This window comes from Schistocerca piceifrons, chromosome 2 (genome assembly GCF_021461385.2).
Source record: "Schistocerca piceifrons isolate TAMUIC-IGC-003096 chromosome 2, iqSchPice1.1, whole genome shotgun sequence".
Classification (NCBI taxonomy): Eukaryota; Metazoa; Arthropoda; class Insecta; order Orthoptera; family Acrididae; genus Schistocerca; species Schistocerca piceifrons.
The window spans coordinates 308,905,590-308,928,927 of record NC_060139.1 but is presented as its reverse complement, the minus strand read 5'-3'; the positions used below and the strand labels follow the sequence as shown (position 1 = coordinate 308,928,927).

At 40.1% G+C, this 23,338-nt stretch overlaps 1 protein-coding gene across 1 annotated transcript in view; it reads right to left on the bottom strand.

Moving 5' to 3' along the window:
* LOC124777151 (myotubularin-related protein 9) overlaps positions 1-23,338 on the bottom strand; it is a 130,708-nt gene that overhangs the window by 43,420 nt on the left and 63,950 nt on the right. Inside the window, exons 6-7 of the mRNA XM_047252453.1 lie at positions 15,525-15,674; positions 2,223-2,334 (exon numbers count right to left, since the gene is read on the bottom strand). Of these exons, the coding sequence (XP_047108409.1) occupies positions 2,223-2,334; positions 15,525-15,674 (262 nt within the window). The remainder of the gene's footprint in view (positions 1-2,222; positions 2,335-15,524; positions 15,675-23,338) is intronic.

The following is a 23,338-nucleotide window of genomic DNA, read 5'->3' as shown; positions in this document are numbered from 1 at the left end:
ACTGAAACAATGGAAAATGTCTAAATATTCTCAGTCTAGGTAGTGTAACAGGAAGTAAAAACAATATGTTATTGACAGACAGGTAGTATAATACAATTGTGGTTGATAATGATATGCATGTGGGTTACATATCAGTCAACAGGTGTCGTAAAACTTATTAATGATTCACACTTCAAAGTTGCGCTTGGAAACATTAAAGCATACAAAATGAATGGTAGTTAACTTCAATAGTTTTACTTAAGAAGTTAAAAGCATCGTTTTTACTGAAAATCCACCCCTGTTAGCTGAGTGGTCAGTGCGGCAGAATGCCATGCCAAGGAGCCTGGGTTCGATTCCCGGCTGAGGCAGGAGATTTTTTTCTGCTCAGGGACTGGATGTTGTGTTGTCCTCATCATTTCATACCCATCTCTGATACACAAGTCGCCCAATGTGGCATCGAATGCAATAAATACTTGCCCTCGGTGACCGAACTTCCCAGAATGGGGGACTCCTGGCCCACAATGCCGTACGCTCATTTCCATTCTTTTTTACTGAAAAGTTTTAGTAGTCACGCCCTCAAAATCATTTTCTATGCAGAAAAGGGATAGACAAATACATCCAACTTATATTAATTAAGCATATACACACCTGCAGCTCAGAAAATTTTTACAGCCATTACAGTACTAGAGTTCCATGCTGAACATATATACGAGGGTCAGTCAAAAAGTAATGCCTCCTATTTTTTTTTCTACGTTTAATTGTCAGGAAATTTCAATGCAATTACATAGGTTGAAAACCACAACATTGAGGATCATTTTGTCATTTTTCAATGTAATCTCCGCCCATCTATACAGTTTTGGTCCATCTTTGAACAAGGGCATGTATCCCAGCACGGTAAAAATCACAGCTCTGCTTCCTAAGCCATTGACGCACGGATGTTTTGACGGCCTCCTCATCTTCAAAATGAATCCCACGATGAGCTTCTTTTAGTGGCCCGAACAGATGGAAGTCTGATAGTGCCAGGTCAGGGCTGTATGGGGGATGAGGCAAAACTTCCCATCCAATTTTGACAATCTCGTCAGAGGTGTGACGACTGGTGTGTGGTCTTGCATTGTCATGCAAAAGAAGAACATCTGCCATTGATTTTGTTGGGCGAACTCGCTGAAGACGTGCTTTAAGTTTGTTGAGGGTTGTGACGTATTGAACAGAATTTATTGTGCATCCCTGCTCCAAAAAATCAACCAGAATCACACCCTCTGTATCCCAGAAAACTGTTGCCATAACTTTCCCTGCCGATCGCACAGTTTTGAATTTTTTCTTCCTCGGCGAGCTTGTGTGACGCCACTCCATTGACTGCCTCTTTGATTCGGGTTCAAAAAAATGCACCCATGTTTCGTCCCCGGTCACAATTTTTTTCAGAAACTCATCTCCCTCCAAACGGAAGCGCTGCAAGTGTTGGGAGGCTATTGTTTTCCTTGCCTCTTTATTCTGATCGGTTAACATTCTTGGAACCCACCGTGCACAAACTTTTGAGTACCCCAATTGTTTAATAATCGTGATCACACTGCCTTTACTAAGAGAAATAATGCGACACACTTCATCTGCAGTCACCCGACGGTCACCACGAATGATGTCATCAACTTGCTGAATGTTGTGTGGAGTCACTGCACTCACCGGCCTGCCGCTCCGCTTTTCGTCAGTCAACGGTGTTTGCCCTTCAGCTTCCTTACAACGACGAACCCATCGTCTAACAGTGCTGACATCCACTGTCACAACACCATACACCTTCTTCAGTCTTTCATGAATGCGTATGGGCGTTTCACCTTCTGCATTCAAGAATTCAATCACACAACGCTGTCTCAAACGAACATCGATGTCGGCCATCTTACAAACTTCTGCTGTGCTGCCACCTGTTGACACAGAAAGTTACTACTGCAGTGGATTGCAGAAGAAGGTTTGAGGAATGGCGCCAAATTCAAATTTTTCACTTAACTTAATTTCTTTAAGTAGAAAAAAAATGGGAGGCATTACTTTTTGACCGACCCTCGTATATAAAAAGAAGAAGAAAGAAAGATTTCTTGCAAACGTTTTGCATGCAGTTTGACTAACACGCTTTTGATCCCAAAGCCATGAAGTACTCTTTTTCCAGCTTCAGTTTTTCATGCATCTTTCCTTTTAATCACTGTGTTGAAAGAAATGTTTATAAGTTACGCCAAAAACTCTATGGCATAAAAAATTAATACCTTCAACAAGTTTTGTGAGACTATCAAGAAGAACATGGTGTCGATCAATTGGTTTATTAACTCTACGCCACTGAGGGTAGTATATTTCAACCTCGAATCCTCCACCTCGAGACTGTGAACAAAAATTATTAGCATTACTATATTTTGCATGTAAGACATATAACTCTTGTTTTCAATTTCTATTTTCATAACTGAAATAAATTACTAGATATATTTAACACAGTGATTTAAATACAATCAGGTAAGTTCAAAAGATACTTTTCTATGAAAAACTATTATTATTTTGTGTAAGTGGAATTTTGAAAAACATCCTTAGAAGCAAGGTGAGTCACATATCCTTGAGACTTTATGACAACCATCCTGGTACAAGAATGTGGTACACACAGTGTTGATATAGAAACCAGTGATTCATATAGTGTTAAACGGGTCAAGAAATTATATCCAGTCTTGAATTAAATACTAATCACCAGTTTTAAGACATCTGTAAGTGTAGTTTTAATAGATTCAAACTGTCAGTTTGTCATCTTTACAGTTATTGATTTAATGGTCACAAAGTAATGCGTACGCCACTATCAGAATAGTGGTTTTTTATTTTATTTTTATTTTAAAAATCAAAGAAATTGTAGCAGCTACATTTAACAGGTAATAATGTGCAGCTTACAAGCATTATATTGTATCAAAGAAATTGTAACAGCTACATTTAACAGGAAATAATGTGCGGCTTACAAGCATATATCGTGTGTGTGTGTGTGTGTGTGTGTGTGTGTGTGTGTGTGTGTGTGTGTGTGTTTTGACAAGATTTAGTAGATATAATTCAGTACTTCTCACAGAAACTACAATTCACTACTTTGCATAGAAACAAGAATAATTCCTCATTGTTTTTGAGGTGTCAGTTTTCCCAGAGCTTCCCTACACTTCTGAGAATGAGCCACATTATTAAGCAGACCAATTACAAAAATATGGAGGGTGAGAGAAACAAACAATCAATTATCCTGTAAAAATTCGTTCTCATCTATTGACTTATGATAATTTGCCATAGTGAAATGAAGTTATGGAGTCTTGATGTTCATAAGGTAGTGTGAATTATGCTGTTATACTCTCGTATTCCTTTGGTTTTCAAATATATAGACAATATACTGAGTGACTGTCTTAAGAGTTCTCAGGTGCTTTTTCTCTTGTGTTTCTGCAGATATTAGTTGTTATGATTTTGTAATGTGTAGATGGAGTCAGTCCAAACAAGTACTGTTCATCATGTGTATCATACAACATGGAAAGAATAGCTTTGTTTCCCATTGCAAATAAAATATTTTTCAAAGTGAACTTTCACATGCCCATTTAATACATCAATTTTTTACTGCCATATAACAGCACTACTCAGTATTCTTCATGTTTTCCTGCCTGTTTCATATACATTAAACAAAATATGCACTTCACTGGGTTGGGACCACTCTATCAACTGGACACATAAATGACTTATTTTAAGACACATTTTATTTATAATGAGAAATAAACTGATGTTTACTGTATATATATTTGAACAAAAAAGGACTGCAAGAGCAGAATGGTACACACAACCAAAAGAGTTTTGCATGACCCTGGTTCCCACAACTCCTGAAGATAGACGTTGACTGTGGATATTGTATCACAGACAAAGCCCCTTTGACTGTTCAGAGATTTCACTAATCCTGTCCAAAGATGCAAACAACCATGAACGAGCAGCGCCTATTAGACGGATGGGGTCCTACGGCTGATCAGTTCCAGTCATTCCACCAGGAAGGAGCTACATGGCTCATGTAGTCTGTACTTCAACCATGCCTAGATGGTCAATACCGCTGCACGATCGTGTCCGCATGGTTACTTTGTGCCAGGAAGGGCTCTCAACAAGGGAAGGAGATACAGAGAGACAGGACGATACGTGAATGCCATCCTCCAACTGATATTGGTGAGGCATTCGTCTTCATGAATGACAATTTGTGCCCCCATCATGCACATCTTGTGAATGACTTCCTTCAGGATAATGACATCATTTGACTTGAGTGGCCAGCATATTCTTCAGACATGTACCCTATCGAACATGCCTGGCATAGATTGAAAAGGGCTGTTTATGGATGACGTGACCCACCAATCACTCTGAGGGATCTACGCCGAATCGCCGTTGAGGAGTGGGACAATCTGGACCAACAGTGCCTTGATGAACTTGAGGATAGTATGCCACGATAAATACAGGCATGCATCAATGCAAGCGGACATGCTACTGGGTATTAGAGGTACTGGTGTCTACAGCAATCTGGACCACCACCTCTGAAGGTCTTGCTGTATGGTGATACAACATGCAATATGTCATTTTCATGAGCAATTAAAAGGGCAGAAATGATGATTATGTTGATTTCTATTTCAATTTTCTGTACAGATTCTGGAACTCTCGGAACTGAGGTGATGCAAAACTTTTTTTGATGTGTTTTTAATGCATATTGTCTGATGAATAGTGAGACCTCACTACTTGACTTTGCTATGTCAAAGCAGTAAGAAATAGTTTTTGCAGGAAGACTGAATTTGGGTTTCATTCATCTCACATGTTTTAGTAATATGTCTACTAAAAGATGTAGATCATTCTCAATTGGAATTCTGATACCCTAGAATACATCTTTATAACTTAAAAGGAACTGCCGGTAATATAAAAATAGCAGAATTAAAGAAAAGTTCATCACTGGATTGTAGAGATGAATAATTGGTTGAATAAAAAGAAGACAAATTAAAAGAATACTATATTCTGTTTAAAAATAGACATTTATTTATTTTATTACAATATTTGGTATGATGCTTATAACATTCATTTGAGGTCTTCATCTCTTTGGTAATCCACTGGGCTACTATGCGTTTCAGCAGGCATAGCAAACTATTGATGCCACCCACTCTTTGGCGCATCTGGAGCAATGGCATGGCAGGCCACAGAAGATCACCGATCCAGTCGGGATGCTCATTGCAGGGCTCAAGCTGCCAGACAGTGGCATAAATGCACTTAGCATGAATCTGTCACCATGCATAATGAACACACCAGTGCCCACATATCGCCAGCGTCACCAGGTCAAACTATGGTCATCTATTTGTACTGCTATTGTGAACTGCCCAAGCTCTTCTTTGCTTGCAGTGTAACATCTACTTACTGTCCCTACATATGAAGCTACTTGTGCTGTTATTCTGTATTACTTTGTCAGTTCTGCTCTTTGGAACTGTTCTTTATACCTGTGGAAGTTGCTGTGAAATATACCTGTGTAGTGTAGTGTTGTACCTTTATTTGTGTTGCATGTCGCAATGATCTCATTCCTACACTGCCTTGTATAAGCACGCACTATCAATGAGAGAGGAAGGTGATGATAGAAAAACGAATAGTGTTACAGCACTGAAGTATATTTTTTAATGTTTACAAAAATTACATGGGCAGATCAAAACACAATGTACCACCTTTTTCTGTCACCACATTATTATGGTTGGGTAACCAGAAGCTGATAAACAAATTGTCCCACAGTAATGTTAGATTATTTGAGATAAAACAGCCCTTGACGGACGTGTTGCCGAGCATGAGGCAATTCCTGTAATACAGCTGTCTATTGATGAGGAGCATGAATTGTAGTTCATTTTACTGTGGGCAAAATAAGTCAGATCTAGTGAAATTCACACTAAAAAAATGTTTATGCTGCAACATCAACTTGTGGTGCTCCACATTCTTCACTGCTTTGGTGATGAGGTATTCCTTGTAACTGGTAAGTGGGACATCACCACCCAATATCCAAGGTATTCAGTAGGTGATTATAAATAAGCACAGGATTTATCTGAGAACCTTGACAGAGTATTTCCATATTTGGTATGGTACAGTGAACAACAGTGTGCACAGGCAGCTATCCTTTGCAAAAGTTGGTGTCTAATGAATATCGTGACAAACAATCACATCATTACATAAAGCTGACTATAACTTTCTGGAAAGAATAATGACTGGTGACAAATAATGGATGTATCAGTACAGTTCCAAATTAAACATAAATTTGGACAACATGGTCCCGAGAAGTACCAGCGATCTGGTATTACAGCTGGGTTAAAACAACAGTCTAGATCAAAATAATAATTTATTAATGTCATTAATAAAATATGGTTGCAGTCTAGATTGTTTTAATCCATTCAAATCAAACAGGTCTCCAAAAAGTGTGAAACTATCCCTCTTCTTCACTACTACAGAATTCATTATTACATACGCAAAAAAAGTTCCTCTATGTTCTGAGATATACAGGATATTTGGCTATTTTAGGTACAAACACAAGAGGCATGTAGAGAACAATGAAACAAGCAAATAATTCAATGAACATATGCCTGAGAACCAATGGTTTCCCTGATATGACTTAGGCAAAAGTGCAGTCATGCCAGCGTTACAGAATATATTGGCAATATGGTGTCGAGTGAACATTTTTCGTGTAGTGATGTCCCAGTGTCTTTAAAAAGTGATAGTGAGATTTGTAAAATTTGTGTGAAGAAGGTCAAAAGAGGTATCCTGTGTGCCGACTGCAAGTACTGGTACCACAACAAATGTGTCAAAGTCAATTTGAAATATATAAAAGACGAACATTTTTTTTTTTTTTTTTTTTTTTTTTGTGGTTTTAGGGCGCACAACTTCAATGGTCATTAGCGCCCTGACTACTCTAAGAATGCACCGCGAGGCACAAGTTGACCACAACAACTAAAAGGGAAAACACGATAAAAGACAGACTGACAGGCATAGGATTAAAAAACAGCATCATCAAATGTCCTTAGCGAGGTTTGTCAAATTGATAAAACGAAGAACACGAGCAGCTGCTCGTGGGTCATCCGCTAAAATGGCATCGAAGGTATCTGGCAGGTTAAGATCGAGGCGCAGTGTGTTAAGATCTGGACAGGACATTAAAATGTGTCGAACCGTCAGCAAGTGCCCACATGGGCAGAACGGCGCCGGCGCAGCCGTCAGCAGATGGCGATGGCTGAACCGGCAGTGTCCAATTCTTAACCGGGCTAAAACGACCTCCTCCCGCCGAGAAGGGCGTGAGGAGGACGTCCAAGCCACGGGAAGAGGTTTTAAGGCCCGAAGCTTGTTGTCGGTAAGTGCAGCCCAATCGGCATGCCACAGAGATAAGATGCGCCGACAAATCACCCTGCTAAAATCGGACGAAGGGACGCAACAAGAAGCTGGCCGAGGCTGGAGGACGGCAGCCTTGGCCGCGGCATCTGCAGCTTCGTTCCCAGGGATACCGACATGGCCAGGAACCCACATAAAGCTAACTGGAGAACCGACGTCCACCAGCTGCTGAAGAGAGCGTTGGATCCGGTGTACGAAAGGATGAACCGAGTACGGATCACTGAGGCTCTGGATGGCGCTCAGGGAATCTGAGCAGATGACATATGCAGAATGTCGGTGGCGGCAGATGTAAAGAACAGCCTGGTAGAGGGCAAAGAGCTCAGCTGTGAAGACCGAACAATGGCCATGGAGCCGGTATTTGAAACTTTGTGCCTCGACAATAAAGGAACACCCGACCCCGTCATTGGTCTTAGAGCCATCTGTATAAATGAAAGTCATGTCGATGAACTTCGAATGAAGTTCCAAAAAACGGGAGTGGTAGACCGAACCGGGGGTGACCTCTTTTGGGAGCGAGCTGAGGTCAAGGTGAACGCGGACCTGAGCCTGGAGCCAAGGTGGCGTGCGGCTCTCGCCCACTCGAAAGGTTGCAGGGAGTGAAAAATTAAGGTGTTGAAGGAGGCGACGGAAGCGAACTCCAGGGGGTAGCAGGGCAGAGACATACAACCCGTATTGACGGTCAAGAGAGTCGTCAAAAAAGGAACGATAAGACGGATGGTCGGGCATTGACAGTAGCCGACAGGCATACCGACAAAGCAATATATCGCGCCGGTAGGTGAGTGGCAATTCGCCAGCGTCAGCATGAAGACTCTCTACGGGACTGGTATAAAATGCTCCGATCGCAAGTCGTAAACCCCGATGTTGTATGGAGTTGAGGCGGCGTAAGATGGATGGCCGTGCAGAGGAGTATACGAAGCTCCCATAATCCAGCTTGGAGCGGACGATCGACCGATATAGACGAAGTAGGACGGTTCGATCCGCTGCCCACGACAGACCACTGAGAACACGGAGGACATTTAAAGAACGGGTACAACGGGTGGCCAAATATGACACATGTGGAGACCAGCTAAGTTTCCTGTCAAATGTAAGGCCTAAAAATTTGGTTGTCTCCACGATTGGGAGAGCAACGTGACCGAGTCGTAAGGGCGGTGGGAGAAACTCTTTGTAGCGCCAGAAGTTAATACAGACCGTCTTCTCGGCAGAAAAACGGAAGCCATTGGCGACACTCCAGGAGTAAAGACGGTCAAGAGAACGCTGAAGACAGCGCTCCAGGACACGTGTACACTGCGCGCTGCAATAGATGGTAAAATTGTCCACGAAAAGGGAGCCTGATACATCAGCTGGGAGGCAATCCATTATTGGATTGATCGCGATGGCGAAGAGAGCGACGCTCAAAACTGAGCCCTGTGGCACCCCATTCTCCTGGCGGAAGGTGTCCGACAGGACAGAACCCACACATACCCTGAACTGTCGATCCATTAAAAAGGAACGAATAAAAAGAGGGAGACGACCGCGAAGGCCCCATGTATGCATGGTGCGGAGAATGCCCGCCCTCCAACAGGTGTCGTAAGCCTTCTCCAAATCAAAGAACACAGCCGCGGTCGGGCGCTTCCGCAAGAAGTTATTCATAATGAAGGTCGACAAGGTAACCAGATGGTCAACAGCAGAGCGGCGCCTACGAAATCCACATTGTACATTGGTAAGTAGGCGTCGAGACTCGAGCAGCCAAACCAATCGAGAGTTAACCATTCGCTCCATCACTTTACAGACACAGCTGGTAAGCGAGATGGGTCGATAACTGGAAGGTAAGTGCTTGTCCTTCCCCGGCTTAGGAATCGGGACAACAATAGACTCGCGCCAGCATGCGGGAACATGTCCCTCAATCCAGATGCGATTGTATGTACGAAGAAGAAAACTTTTACCCGCAGGAGAAAGGTTCTTCAGCATCTGAATATGAATAGAATCTGGCCCTGGAGCAGAGGACCGTGATCGGCCAAGTGCGTTTTCGAGTTCCCGCATGGTGAACGGGGCATAACAACTTTCACAATTCGAGGAGCGGAAGTTAGGAACCCTAGCCTCCTCTGCCTGTTTGCGGGGGAGGAAGGCAGGGTGGTAATGAGCGGAGCTCGAAACCTCTGCGAAAAAGCGGCCGAAGGCATTGGAGACAGCCTCAGGGGCCACAAGGACGTCATTCGCGACCTTCAAGCCAGAAACTGGTGAGTGGACCTTAGTGCCAGATAGCCGGCGCAGGCTACCCCAGACAACAGAAGAAGGAGTAAAACTGTTGAAGGTGCTTGTGAAAGCAGCCCAGCTGGCTTTCTTGCTTTCTTTGATAATACGACGACACTGAGCACGTAATCGTTTATAATTGATACAAAGACGAACATGATTGGACATGCCGATAGTGCTTCGTGAGTGCCGCGGTAAATGAAATAACGAACACGCTAAAGACAAAAGAAAAAATAATAAGCATGTTAACAGATGATTTAGTATCAATCAATACAAAATATCAAGAACTTCTGAGAAAATATCAAGAGCTGGAAACTAAATATAAAGCAGTGGATCGGAATTATCGCCTAACTCAAGACAACGCCGTTGTTAATAGTCATCCCGCGCAGAAAATGTGGCGTGTGCCGAAAAAAAAAAAAAAAAAACAAACAAGCAAGAACTACATGTAAGTACAGCCCCAGTGATACCATTATCAAACAAATTCTCAGCACTTGTAGCGGATTGTGGTAACACAATAGACATAAACAAACCTGAAAGTAATCACAAAACTCCCACTAAAGGACCAAAAAAGAACTTGCCAACCTTAAGATGCACCAAAGGGCTTCTTCTGTGTGCCGACAGTCATGGAAAAGATCTATCCAAACGTATTCACGAAAGTATGCCTTCAAAGCATTCAGTTTTCGCGAAAATCAAGCCTCGTGCAATGTTAAATGCAGTGGTGGAGAATATTACAACAGAAATGAGTCAGTTGGACAAAGACACTCACATTGTGATTATTGGCGGCGGCAATGATGTATACAAAAACGAAAGCAAGACAGCCCTGCGAGGCTTCCGTAACATATTACCAAAACTATTTCAAATGAACATTGTCATCACAAACGTGCCAGTGCGACATGATTTACCACTGTGGTCGTGTGTAAACAAAGAAATTCGACACTACAATTCTGAGCTAAAGAAACTGTGTGATAAATTTAGCCATGTACATTTGATAGAATTAAGTAAGATGAGTCATGATGAACATACAAAACACGGATTCCACTTAAACAGGAAAGGGAAGGCCAAGCTAGTTTCCCACATAAGCAAACTGTGGGAGAAAGACAGTGTGGAGAAAGCTCCAATTGCTCTGGGCTACAACAGCGAGACTTTTTTAGAATAAAGGACCATAATAATAGTTTTTAGGGATGTATTTCGGATATGACTGAGTCCTGTGTGCGCAAAGAAAAGCCAGGCTGTGTGAAGTAAGTGCTCAGTCATTGCAGGTCAGTTCCAAAAAACCAGTGTATGCAAAATGTCATAAAAAGTGTAACTCAAACGATTTTGATTCCTGCGAAATGGTAAATAAACAAGAAGGGATAACACCCTTAAAGTTAATGCACTTAAATGTGCAATATCTCGGAAACAAACTAGACATTCTACAAATCTTCATAGAGGAACACGTGCCACATGTACTAATAATAACAGAACATGGGCTAAAATGCAGTGAAATAATATACTATAGATTAGAAGGTTACTTACTAGCAAGTAGTTATTGTAGGCAAAACCATAAAGGTGGCGGTGTGGCAATTTATGTTAGTAAGGATGTAGAAGCTAAAAAAATTTCCTTTCTTGAACACCACACCAAAGAAGGATCAATTGAAATGACAGGTATTGTACACCACAGTAATAATCTTAAGTTATCAAAGCATAAAGTGATTGGAGTGTGTAGGCCACCAAATGCTGATGTAATGCTGTTTATGGATAAACTTAGTAGTGTTGCTGATCAGGCTGGTTCTAATGACCTTACTGTATTAGATGACTTTAATATAGATGCAAACTCAAATAGTATAGTAAACTTGAAACTCAGTGATGTACTGACTTCATACAACCTTGTAAATATAGTGAACTCTGACACCAGAGTGACGGACACATGTTCCAATAGAATAGATTATGCTATAATCAACAAAGATGTTATAGATAAGGTAAATTACAGTAAGTTAGATTTTCTTTATTCTGACCACTTCTGTCAGGTGATAGAATACAAAAATTCAGTTGTGCCTAAAATAACAAACATTGTGCCACAGAAATGAATGCTGAATACCTCAAATATTAATGCTCTTAAAGACAAACTAGCAAATGAGAAATGGGATTCTGTGTATCAGGTAAAAGGGTCGGATGAGAAATGGAATGAATTCTACTCAACCCTATTGCATCATTATGAATATAGTTGTTCAGTCAGAGAAATCCAGAAGGTAGTTAAACACTGTCAAAATGGAAGTAATCCTAGACTAAAACTCTCAACAAATCTGATTAGGCTCAGGCAGAAAGTACATGATCTAAACCAGCTTTATAAAACTACTACTATGCAGGTTTTCAAGGAAAAATACAATAGGGCCAAGCAAACTTTTAAAACTGAAATTGTCAATCTAAGGAAGCAGATTAACAGCAAAACAATAGAACAGTCTGACAACATAAGCAAAGCATCTTGGAAGCTGATTGACAAATACCGAAAAGGTCCCAACAAGATGAACATGGAACCACTCAGCATAAGACATGATGGTAACATTATAAAAAACCCAGATACTATATGTAATATTTTTAATAACTACTACATTTCTGGCGAACAATCAACGCATATTACAGATTCACAGAAAGAGATCCGATGCCATCTCACCCAGTGTACCGAATTTGAATTTGTGGAAGTGAATGAGCAGGAGTTCGCAGGGCAATATACATGCTAAAGAAAAAATTTTCATCTGGATGGGATGGCGTATCCAGTGCTATTGCTAAAGCATACATAAAAGAAATTTCTAAACCTCTTACTCACCTGATTAATTGCAGCATTAGAGAAAACATGTATCCAACGGTTCTAAAAATGAGTGTAGTGAAACCAGTGTATAAAAAGGGAAGTAAGAAAGAAGTCCCCAACTATAGACCAATATCATTAATTCCCACTTTTAGTAAGATATTCGAAAGCATTATCCTTTCTCAACTAAGTGCCTTTTTCACAAAACATAAACTGCTAGTAGATTCACAGCGTGGCTTCAGAAAAGAGCTAAGTACAACCACAGCAGTTACACAGTTCATCCATGAAGTTTACTGTCTGTTGGACCAGAAGATGCAGACTGCAGGTATATTTTTGGGCCTGACAAGAGCATTTGATACGGTAAACCATAGGGTACTTCTTAAAAAGCTAAAATCTTATAGCGTTGGGGATCAAGCCATGAATCTTCTAACCACGTACCTGTTGAATCATAAGCAAAGCACTAAATTGTCATACAAACTAGATAACAAAATCCTGAATGCCCAGTCCACCAGTGAACCTGTATTACAAGGTGTACCACTGGTCTCAATCCTTGGACCCTTTCTCTTCCTTACATATATTAACGACATTGCACAACCCATTAACTCCCATATTGTAAGCTATGCAGATGACACATCTATCTTATTCTATGGGAGCGAATCTAAAGAACTAGAATCTCTTGCTACTAGTGGTGTAACAGAAGTAACAAAATACTTTAATGATCAGGGACTCAAGGTGAATATCACCAAATCTCAACTACTGACATTTAAAACAGGCAGTTCTCATCACAACAATATGAATAGTGTGTGTAATATCTCTGCAACAGAAAATGGTAACTGTAGATTCCTGGGTGTATATGTTGATGAAAATTTGTGGTGGGCATATCACATTAATTTCGTATGCGGAAAAGTCAGTAGTGCCATATATCTCCTCAGCCAGCTCGCAAAGATAGTTCCTATCCATGCACTGAAATAGTATATTATGGAACACTTTACCCCTTTCTCAATTACGGAATTGAACTATGGGTCTGTGCAGCTGATGTACATTTAAAAAGAATACTACTACTACAGAAAAGAGCAATAAGACTTATACATGGGATGGGGCATAGAGATTCATGTTGTGAAGTGTTTGTGCAGCACGAATATCTGACAATATATTCTCTGTACATCTTCAAAATAGTTGTATTTTTTATAAGTCAACCAACAGAAGCTATCAAGGGCAGTGATGTACACGATCACAACACTAGAACAAAGTGTAACTATTTCCGTAACAGAACAACGTTAAAAATGACTGATGAAGTCTATATATCAGTGGTTTGATTTGGTATAACAAGCTACCAAACTCTCTAAGAACGTACACGGGAAATGTTTCTGAAACATTAACATCTTTTCTAATAGAAAAATGTTTATATTCTTCCAATGAATTTTAAGATAGTGATTGTAACATGAGGCATTAGCATATCAGTTGTAATGTGATCAATGTAAAAAATAGACATAAGAAGCAACAGCTACAGAATATAGTGTATTTTATAAGTATAAATATAACCATAGTATTAAGTCTGATGTTTGCAAAAGCCATCATTACAATGGCTCCACGCAAAGAAAATGTAAATTAAAAAAAAATAAAAATTAAAAAAAAAAAAAAAAAATGTTGACGTCTAAGACTACATTTAAGGCTACCCTGCAGTGAAATATGCATGATGATGCCTCAGTATTTTTTCATGTGGCTGTTCAGAAATATGGTGCACGAATGAAGACAGGAAGTGTATCGGTCATGGCTTGCCAATAGCATGGCCTCCCAGATCCCCCCTGACTTGGGCACTTTTTCTTTTTTTGTGTGGTGATATTTAAAAACATTGGCGCATTTCAGTCCTGTTGATACTGTAGATCAACTGCAGAAATGCATTGTGGATGGTTGTTAGTGCATTCAGAACATGCCTTGCATTTTGTAACATGTACTAGCATTGATGAGGATCTGTGCTGAAGCCTGTCTTCTCATGTATGGTGGCCATGTGGAATATTAGTTGTAACGTGTTTGTCCACAAGTACATATCAGCAGTTTGGATCTTTGAAGAGTCTGTTACAAGATGTTCATGTACTCAGTCATAATACTTCATACAGATGAAACCATTTGTTTCCAGATCTATGTTTACTAAAACTGTTTGCTTCTTTCATGGTCCTCTAGTTGTCCCTTTAGTTTGTACCTACAATAGTCAAAAACCTCGTTTATGAATTTATGGCAGTCAAGCTTCATCTGAGCAAAACAACGATCAATGTTGAAACATACATTTCAAGCCAACTGTTTCCTGCTTTTTGTGATAAGTGCCTGTGCAGGGTATCTACATGACAGCACACAATCCCATTTTTCAGATTTCATTTATGCTAAGATTGCACAATTTGGCTAGGAGATTCTGTAGTAAGGATCATGCAGTCCTGACTTGGCACCATTTGATTGCTGCTGTTAAATACAGCCTCTTGATGCTGCTTTCAGTGTGAAACACCCCTTGGGACATAGGTGCCAAGTAATGTGACAGGCTTCAGCAGAAACTGAATATGCAGAAATCTCACAGTGCAATGTGGCCATACCGTGGTTTCTGAACCTTAGCATTCCATTAAATGCATTAAAAGCAATGTTTTTTATGTGTGTGCAACTAGTCATTCTGATACAAGCTTCATAAAACAAAGTGGGAAAATTATTGTCTAATGATACCTATATGTAAATCTACTCATCTGCTCAATGGTGATGATTGCAATAGTAATATTCAAACTTGTGGAATTCTACCAAATTGTCATGACATAAAATATAAAAGAAAACATGTGTTAATGAATAAATGAACACTGTGATGTCAATTTTAGTGAACAATCCTGATTAAAACATGTGGAAACGTCACATTTCCATTAATAATTTACTTTGCTTGCCAGATTCTTGAAGTACTTACTTCATTCATGACTTATCTTTAAGGACACAAGTGCCATGGCTGTTATATTTCTTTTACATGGATCAGAATTATGTTATTAGGCTTTCTAGCCATAGTAAACTCCAGACCCAAAAATTATTTACTCTCATCTTTGGGCATCCAGTTCTGTTAGGCCATGAACCCACAGAATTCAATATACTAGTAAGCTCAATAGATTCTTACCTTTGCAGTTTGTGCCAATGTTTGTGTCCTTGTATCAATTATGTAACCTCGTTTTCCTGGTCCAAGCACTGAATTGATCAGTCTTTCATCTTCCTTGCATCTTTTTGAGTTTGGTCCCGTCATTGGTTGGCTACTGCGCATGAGAACACTCTGTAATGGAATACGACAGTTAACACACTTGGACGGTTATCGAGTATTTGAATATTGTTACAAAAGTTACTGCCAATAATCTGTTAACATAGTACAGAATGTGCCAAAAATGTTGATGCCATGAAACACAAATACAAAATGTTAATCATAATGATCAGTATTATTCAGATGCAGTGAAGGGCTGTTATAAAGGTGAATGATATAATGAAACAACAAAAGAAAGCATTTTTCTTACTTCTTTTGGGGGTACTTTTCTTTCCATTCTCCTTTGTTGTGGTAAGAATCAGCTTCAAAGTTTGTCCAAGAAACATATACAATGCTGACTGGTCACTAATAATAGATCTTGGGTGTTCCATAGAAATGCTGTATTGAATCCAAACTCTGACTCTAGTTTGAATCACACAGTCTGTATAGCTATTCTTGAGGGTATTTTTGTTCTGTCATTGCAACTATGAAAATTAGTGATTTTTTCACCAGATGCTTTTAGCTTTGTTGAGGTTATCACCACCAGTGGTGGTGATTTTCGCTTGATTTCTCGCTTACATCGTGTGCGTAACAGTGTGCTGTGAAAAATCTAAGAAATTCAGTTTCAATGACAGAACAAAATTACCCTCAAGAACTGTAAAGCAACTACGGACAATATGGCCACACAAATGAAGAATTTTCTGTGTAGGTACTGTTCTGATTTGTTATTGCCATTTCACACACACATATTTTGATGTATTTTACTGTACATGTGGGTTGTTCTCATCAATACTGTGAATTTTGATGACATTCATTGTCACATACAGCTAACTATAGCCTTTTTGTTTCTTTTTGTAATTATATTGCATTTGACAATATTTGGAGAGCTAAGCTTGGCACACCGTCTGGCATGCTTTTAGTTTACTTTACTCTTGTTAGCATGATTTGTTCACTTTAGTTTTCATGCTCAGCCATTGCACTTGGCTGTTTTCACTGTGAAACCTCGTGCACTATATGTCAGGGCTTATACAACTGTCTTTAATATATACACTGGTTTGCATTCTGAAAATTTGTCTGTCACTTATTTTGCCTTACTGTGTGGGTTGTGAAGTATTTTTGTGCTCATGTTGTATATATTTTATAACGGATCGTCTGATGAGGGGCTACACCCAAAACGTATCATTAAATGTTGCTATGGAAAACCCAAGATCTGTTATTAGCAACCAATCAGCACTGTGTGTTTATTGGATTAATCATAATGGTAATGTATCTCATGCGCAACTTCAAGTTGCAATTGCAACGTAAAGTTTGAGATATAAAATACACAGTAAAATCATATGAAAACTTTTTACATAGCAGTCTCTTCAACTTATGAAGTTGCATAAGTTGCAATGATGCATACCAGCTGATGCTGGTGGTACCAACAGTCCACCTGTACTTTATTTTTAAATCTGAAGATGGCCCAGTTTGGCCACTGGTAATAAAAAAAATTAGATGAAAATATAATCTATACTCTCTTATTCATAAAATAAAAAAAAGAAAATAAATAAAAAAAGAAAAATTGCTCTGGAGTTCTTTTGTGATCACTCATACTTTCTTTGTTGGATCTGATGCAGTTCAGTTGATTTTGTGCTTCAAAATTGATGAAATACAAGACAGGTGTGTCACTTTATCCCAGTTTCCATTTATATTGCATCTGTTACTTATATGATTCCAACTACAGAACATATTTTTGAGAACAGCCATCATCAGATACTGTAAATACACTTCTTGCCATTAAAATTGCAACAAGGAGGACAGTAAATAACGAAATTTTACTTGTTATGTGAATACATAGTGTTAAATTTAGCGTAAAGAGGTGCCACCTCTGGCAACACTGACTCTGACCAAGTTGAGCATTTAATCACACTGAACTTGGATGACAGGGACAGATACAGGTACACCATTCCATTCTGCTTCATCCCTAGACCAGAGTCCATCAATTGTAGTGGCTGGCGCGTCATGGCTGCCAGTCTCTTGGCAATCCATGACCAATTTTTTTCAATTAGAGATCTAGAAAATGAACTGGCCAGGGAAACAGTCAAACACCCCAAGTATTGAGGTAGGTCTGGACATCATGGGCAAACATGGTGTCTTGCATCATATATTTTTTGATAAAAACATCATCGACGCATTGAAGACTGGGCACAGCCACTTGGTTCAATACATTAGAAATTAAATGTCTGCTATAGGCTATGCAAACCAGAGATGATCACGTTCTGTATCCAATGATACCACATAGCATCACGAGAGGTATGACAATGATGAACGCAATCTGGCAATGTTCATTCTCCTCGGAGCTTCCACACATGTGTCCATCATGATGCTGTGCGCAGAACTGGGACTCATCTGAAAAGAGGATGTGGTGCCGCTTCTGAGTCCAGTGTTGTCAATGGGTTCACCACGGTTGGAGCACCTCTCTCTGTTGCCATGTCAAAGGAAGCCACTACAATGGTCAATGTGCTAATGGCCCATGGAACTTTAGACATCATTGCATTGTCCAAGTGGACAAGGAAGCCCCTTTCCTAATGCTACATTTTCCTAGCTGCAGAAATTTGCTGCAATGTGGTGTGTAATACATGTGTGTGACCATGCTCTCCTCTCACACAATACAAACATGCCAGACTATTTTTCCTACAGTATGGGCAATGCAGTGCTGCTTCAGGCTCTACCTATGGAAAATGCCTGCATGCTTCTGGAGGAGTCTGCCCTCCACACAGGACTCAGTCTGTCCCACACGTTGCAGTGATTTGCTTGGTTGAAGGAGTGGGGAAGGCAAACTGAGAGCAGTAAACTCCTAAGCAAGAGCTGAAGTATGTGTCTCATGCGCAGTGGCAGCATCAGACAAGTTAATTCATCCAATCTAATTATTGCAACATTCACTAGAAATGTCACCTCATAGCTTCTCTACCTCAGAGGATGAGCAGCTTCAAGATGGTTTCCAAACAGCATATTTTGTGGTACAAGGCTGTTGCTGAGTTGAAAAACTAAATGCAAAAGGAGTTGAGTGGGCAGAAATTGGCAAAAAATTATTGAAACATGTAAGACAAAATATCTTTGATTATATCCGATGTAATATATACACTACTGGCCATTAAAATTGCTACACCAAGAAGAAATGCAGATGATAAACAGGTATTCATTGGACAAATATATTATACTACAACTGACATGTGATTACATTTTCACGCAATTTGGGTGCATAGATCCTGAGAAATCAGTACCCAGAACAACCACCTCTGGCCGTAATAACGGCCTTGATATGCCTGGGCATTGAGTCAAACAGAGCTTGGATGGCGTGTACAGGTACAGCTGCCCATGCAGCTTCAACACAATGCCACAGTTCATCAAGAGTAGTGACTGGTGTATTGTGAGGAGCCAGTTGCCAGGCCACCATTGACCAGACGTTTTCAGTTGGTGAGAGATCTGGAGAATGTGCTGGCCAGGGCAGCAGTTGAACATTTTCTGCATCCAGAAAAGCCCATACAGGACCTGCAACATGCGGTCATGCATTATCCTGCTGAAATGTAGGGTTTCGCAGGGATCGAATGAAGGGTAGAGCCACGGGTCGTAACACATCTGAAATGTAACGTCCACTGTTCAAAGTGCTGTCAATGCGAACAAGAGGTGACCGAGACGTGTAAACAATGGCACCCCATACCATCACGCTGGGTGATACGCCAGTATGGCGATGACGAATACACGCATCCAATATGCGTTCACCACGATGTCGCCAAGCACGGATGTGACCATCATGATGCTGTAAACAGAACCTGGATTCATCCAAAAAAATGACATTTTGCCATTCGTGCACCTAGGTTCATCGTTGAGTACATCATCGCAGGCACTCCTGTCTGTGATGCAGCGTCAAGGGTAACCGCAGCCATGGTCTCCGAGCTGATAGTCCACGCTGCTGCAAACATTGTCGAACTGTTCGTGCAGATGGTTGTTGTCTTGCAAACGTCCCCATCTGTTGACTCAGGGATTGAGACGTGGCTGCACAATCCGTTACAGTCACGTGGATAAGATGCCTGTCATCTCGACTGCTAGTGATATGAGGCCTTTGGGATCCAGCATGGCGTTCCGTATTACCCTCCTGAACCCACCGATTCCATATTCTGCTAACAGTCATTGGATCTCAACCAACACGAGCAGCAATGTCACAATACGATTAACTGCAATTGCGATAGGCTACAATCCGACCTCTTTCAAAGTTGGAAATGTGATGGTACACATTTCTCCTCCTTACACGAGGCATCACAACAATATTTCACCAGGCAACAACGGTCAACTGCTGTTTGTGTATGAGAAATCGGTTGGAAACTTTCCTCATGTCAGCATGTTGTAAGTGTCGTCACCGGCGCCAAACTTGTGTGAAGTCTCTGAAAAGCTAATCATTTACATATCACAGTATCTTCTTCCTGTCGGTTAAATTTCGCGTCTGTAGCACATCATCTTCATGGTGTACAAATTTTAATGGCCAGTGGCGTATCTACACAGATTTGTATCTAGCCTTTAACCACAGTTATAATGAGCTCGATGATGATGTTATTGTGATGAGTAATGTGAACAAAATTTAAAATTCGTCTCATTGAAGAAGTTGGTGAATCCACTCCTCACAGTGAATCCCTTAGCTTTGGATTAAACACTAACACCTGCCAAGGGTATCATGTTATCCTTGGACAGTTCATTAATTTCTGATCATTTCTCCATATTGTCGAGCAACTGTTTTGTTACTAAAATGTTATACATGTGTTCTGCTTCATGAAGGAAGAACATCTGTGTGACTGCTTTACACTTCCTGAATACTCTTCCCGATAATATACAGTCTTCCTCCTCTTCCCTAACTTCCCTGAACTTTCAGAGTGCCAAAATTAATAGGTGTTTAGTTGGATAACTGCGTGCATGTTTTGCCTTTGCTGCTTCCCTAACTAGTCACGCTGCACTGCACCATGCCTATAATAGCAAAATGTTCCTCGCAGAGTGCTGGAACTTGTGCTGTGCTAATGAACTACATAATACTCATATGGAGGAAACTGTATGGGGGAAACTGTAGCACTTGCCAACTTCCAACAAACTGTTAAAAAAAACACAATCACCTCCCTGAAACTTTTTCTTGCTTTGTCCTCGAAGAAAGTACAATGGGAAAAGGCTTGTCACTTACTACATTTCGAATGATTACTTCACTGTCACTACGTCTATTAGGCAGAAAGTTTCCACACACTATCAATATGTACTACTGAAGCCAACCATAAAATTATGTTATTGTATGACACACAGTTTAGGAGATACAGCATGATAAATATGAAGTAGCACAAGAAATGAACTTTTCTTAAACTCATAAATATGTCTCCATTTCAAGAGCACAAAATTTTTGTTGAATTAAAAAAGACTGTCAGAAGTACTTCTTCTATCACCCTCATCATGTACAGTTGTCCAATTATAAAAAAACACCATTTTTATTTTTATATTGTGATGCACGACACCCCGCACCTAGGAAAACACTTAATGTAGTGTCCTGCGGCCCGCAAAACACGCAAGTATATTCTGCAGCATGCTGTGATAAATTTTCATACGTCAAAGGAAGCCACTACAATGCCACACGTGAAAGGAAGCCACTACAATGGTCAGTGTGCTAATGGTCCACAGTACTTTATATATCATTGCATTGTCCAAGTGGACACTTGTCTTGCTGCAAATAAGTCCTTTTCCTTACTCAAGTCACATTCTGGGCTCTACCAGTCAGTCTGCATAGCTGAGAGAACAATATGGCTGTCCTCTCCAACACTTGTTGCTATTGTTGTTTTTGTTGTTGTCATTTAGGGTGATCACTGTAATGGCTATCAGTGCCCTTACAATTAACGCATGAAAGGAGACATGTTAAAAAGTGACTTAAGATCACACATGCAATTTCCCACTCCTCTTCACATTAGCACACACAGTCACTCTATGACATCTGGATAAGCCTGTCATTTCCTACCTACATCAGGCAATAGTCTGTGGGGCCATTGAGGTCCTGTGTGGCATTAATATAGTCCTGAACACACTGATTCCACATTCACATCACAGTCATGCAATTCTGTCCAAAATGAGCAGCAGTATTGCACAACTGTAAACTGCAGTCTAAATAGGCCTCAATCTTGCTGCCGTCCAACTCTGACACATGACAGTTGATATTTGCCCTTTTTGCAAAAGGTGTACCATGATGATCTCACAAACAACCAACATTTAAATGTGATTTCTGAATACAAAACCTGCTGTGTAATCTTTGCTTATATATAGAATAATAGAATATAGATGTCGCTTCTACTACCTGCTTTGTGTGGTTGTGCTGAAATTATAATTCTTTAGATACACTAGCATGTAGCAGATTTCATGCCAATTTAATTGACTGTGAAAGAATAAATAAATGAAATGAATGACAGCTTTAGTTTATCTACCAAAAGAAGGCATTGATCAGCTGACAATGTCGAAGGAAACTTCCATCAAATATACAAACAAACTTAATAATCTGACATGACTGACACTCATGAATATTTTGTTTACCGCCATGAACATTAATTTATACATTTTCTACTAATATTGATTGAAATACGCTAACAAATGAAGTAGATTCAAACTGTCTGTGTGACAGATCAGTACAAAAATTTATGATGCGTCAGACTCCTTGTCTTTTTCAGGTACTCTTCAGTGTTTGCATAGAGGCCAACACTTCACACACACACACACACACACACACACACACACACACACCTACCTACAAAACATCAATGTTTCAGTCACCTCGATTTACATAAAATCAATGCATTTTGCACATAAAACAATTGAGTATCTCTACTGAGATTTCGAATCTTGTGTCGCATCCCCAAACTTTAAATTGCCATAGTTTTTCTCATATAGTTTCTTAACATTTTATGGATGATATTGCCTCAGTTATTATCAAGGTTAACTACTTTAAATCAGGTTCATGTGCTGTCATGCCTGTCACTTTCCTCTTGACAAGCTGATCTTAATGTAATTCGGAAGTGTCAGTTTCTTAATCACCAGCAGTGGTGTTTTTTATTATTGTTATTTTTATTTAGGGGCACAAAAGCAATTAGGGTCATACGCACCCATGCATAACAGTAATACAGCTAAAAACAGGGATTTGGAGAAGGTCCATAAAATACGACATAGAGAAACAGAGGTGCTGAACTAAAGATTAAATGTCCTTCGCCATATTGCTATGACAGATAAAAAGTAAAATGCAGTTGACAGCCCACGCATTGTTCACTAAAACGGCCGATTTCTCAGCCAGCAAACATAAATGAGAACGTAAGTGGTTAAAAAAAGGGCATTCTGTCAAGAAATGGCAAACCGGCAGAGCATAATGTGGTGGGGAAGAACCACTTAACAAATGCCAACGGCTAAAAAGACAGTGCCCAATACGCAGCCTAGCTAAAATGATCTCCCCGTCATCCAAGCCGCTGTGAGAGGTGTAATTCCCCGGAGCTTGTTCCCATGAAGGAAGGACCGAGATCACTGGAGGGAATGGAAGAACTCACAGGCCAATGTGCGAGAACTGGAGTCTTGGCAGCTGCATCAGTGGCCTTATTTCCCATCAGACCAATGTGAACAGGAACACACATAAACATCATTATGGCTCCATCACGACTGAGCAA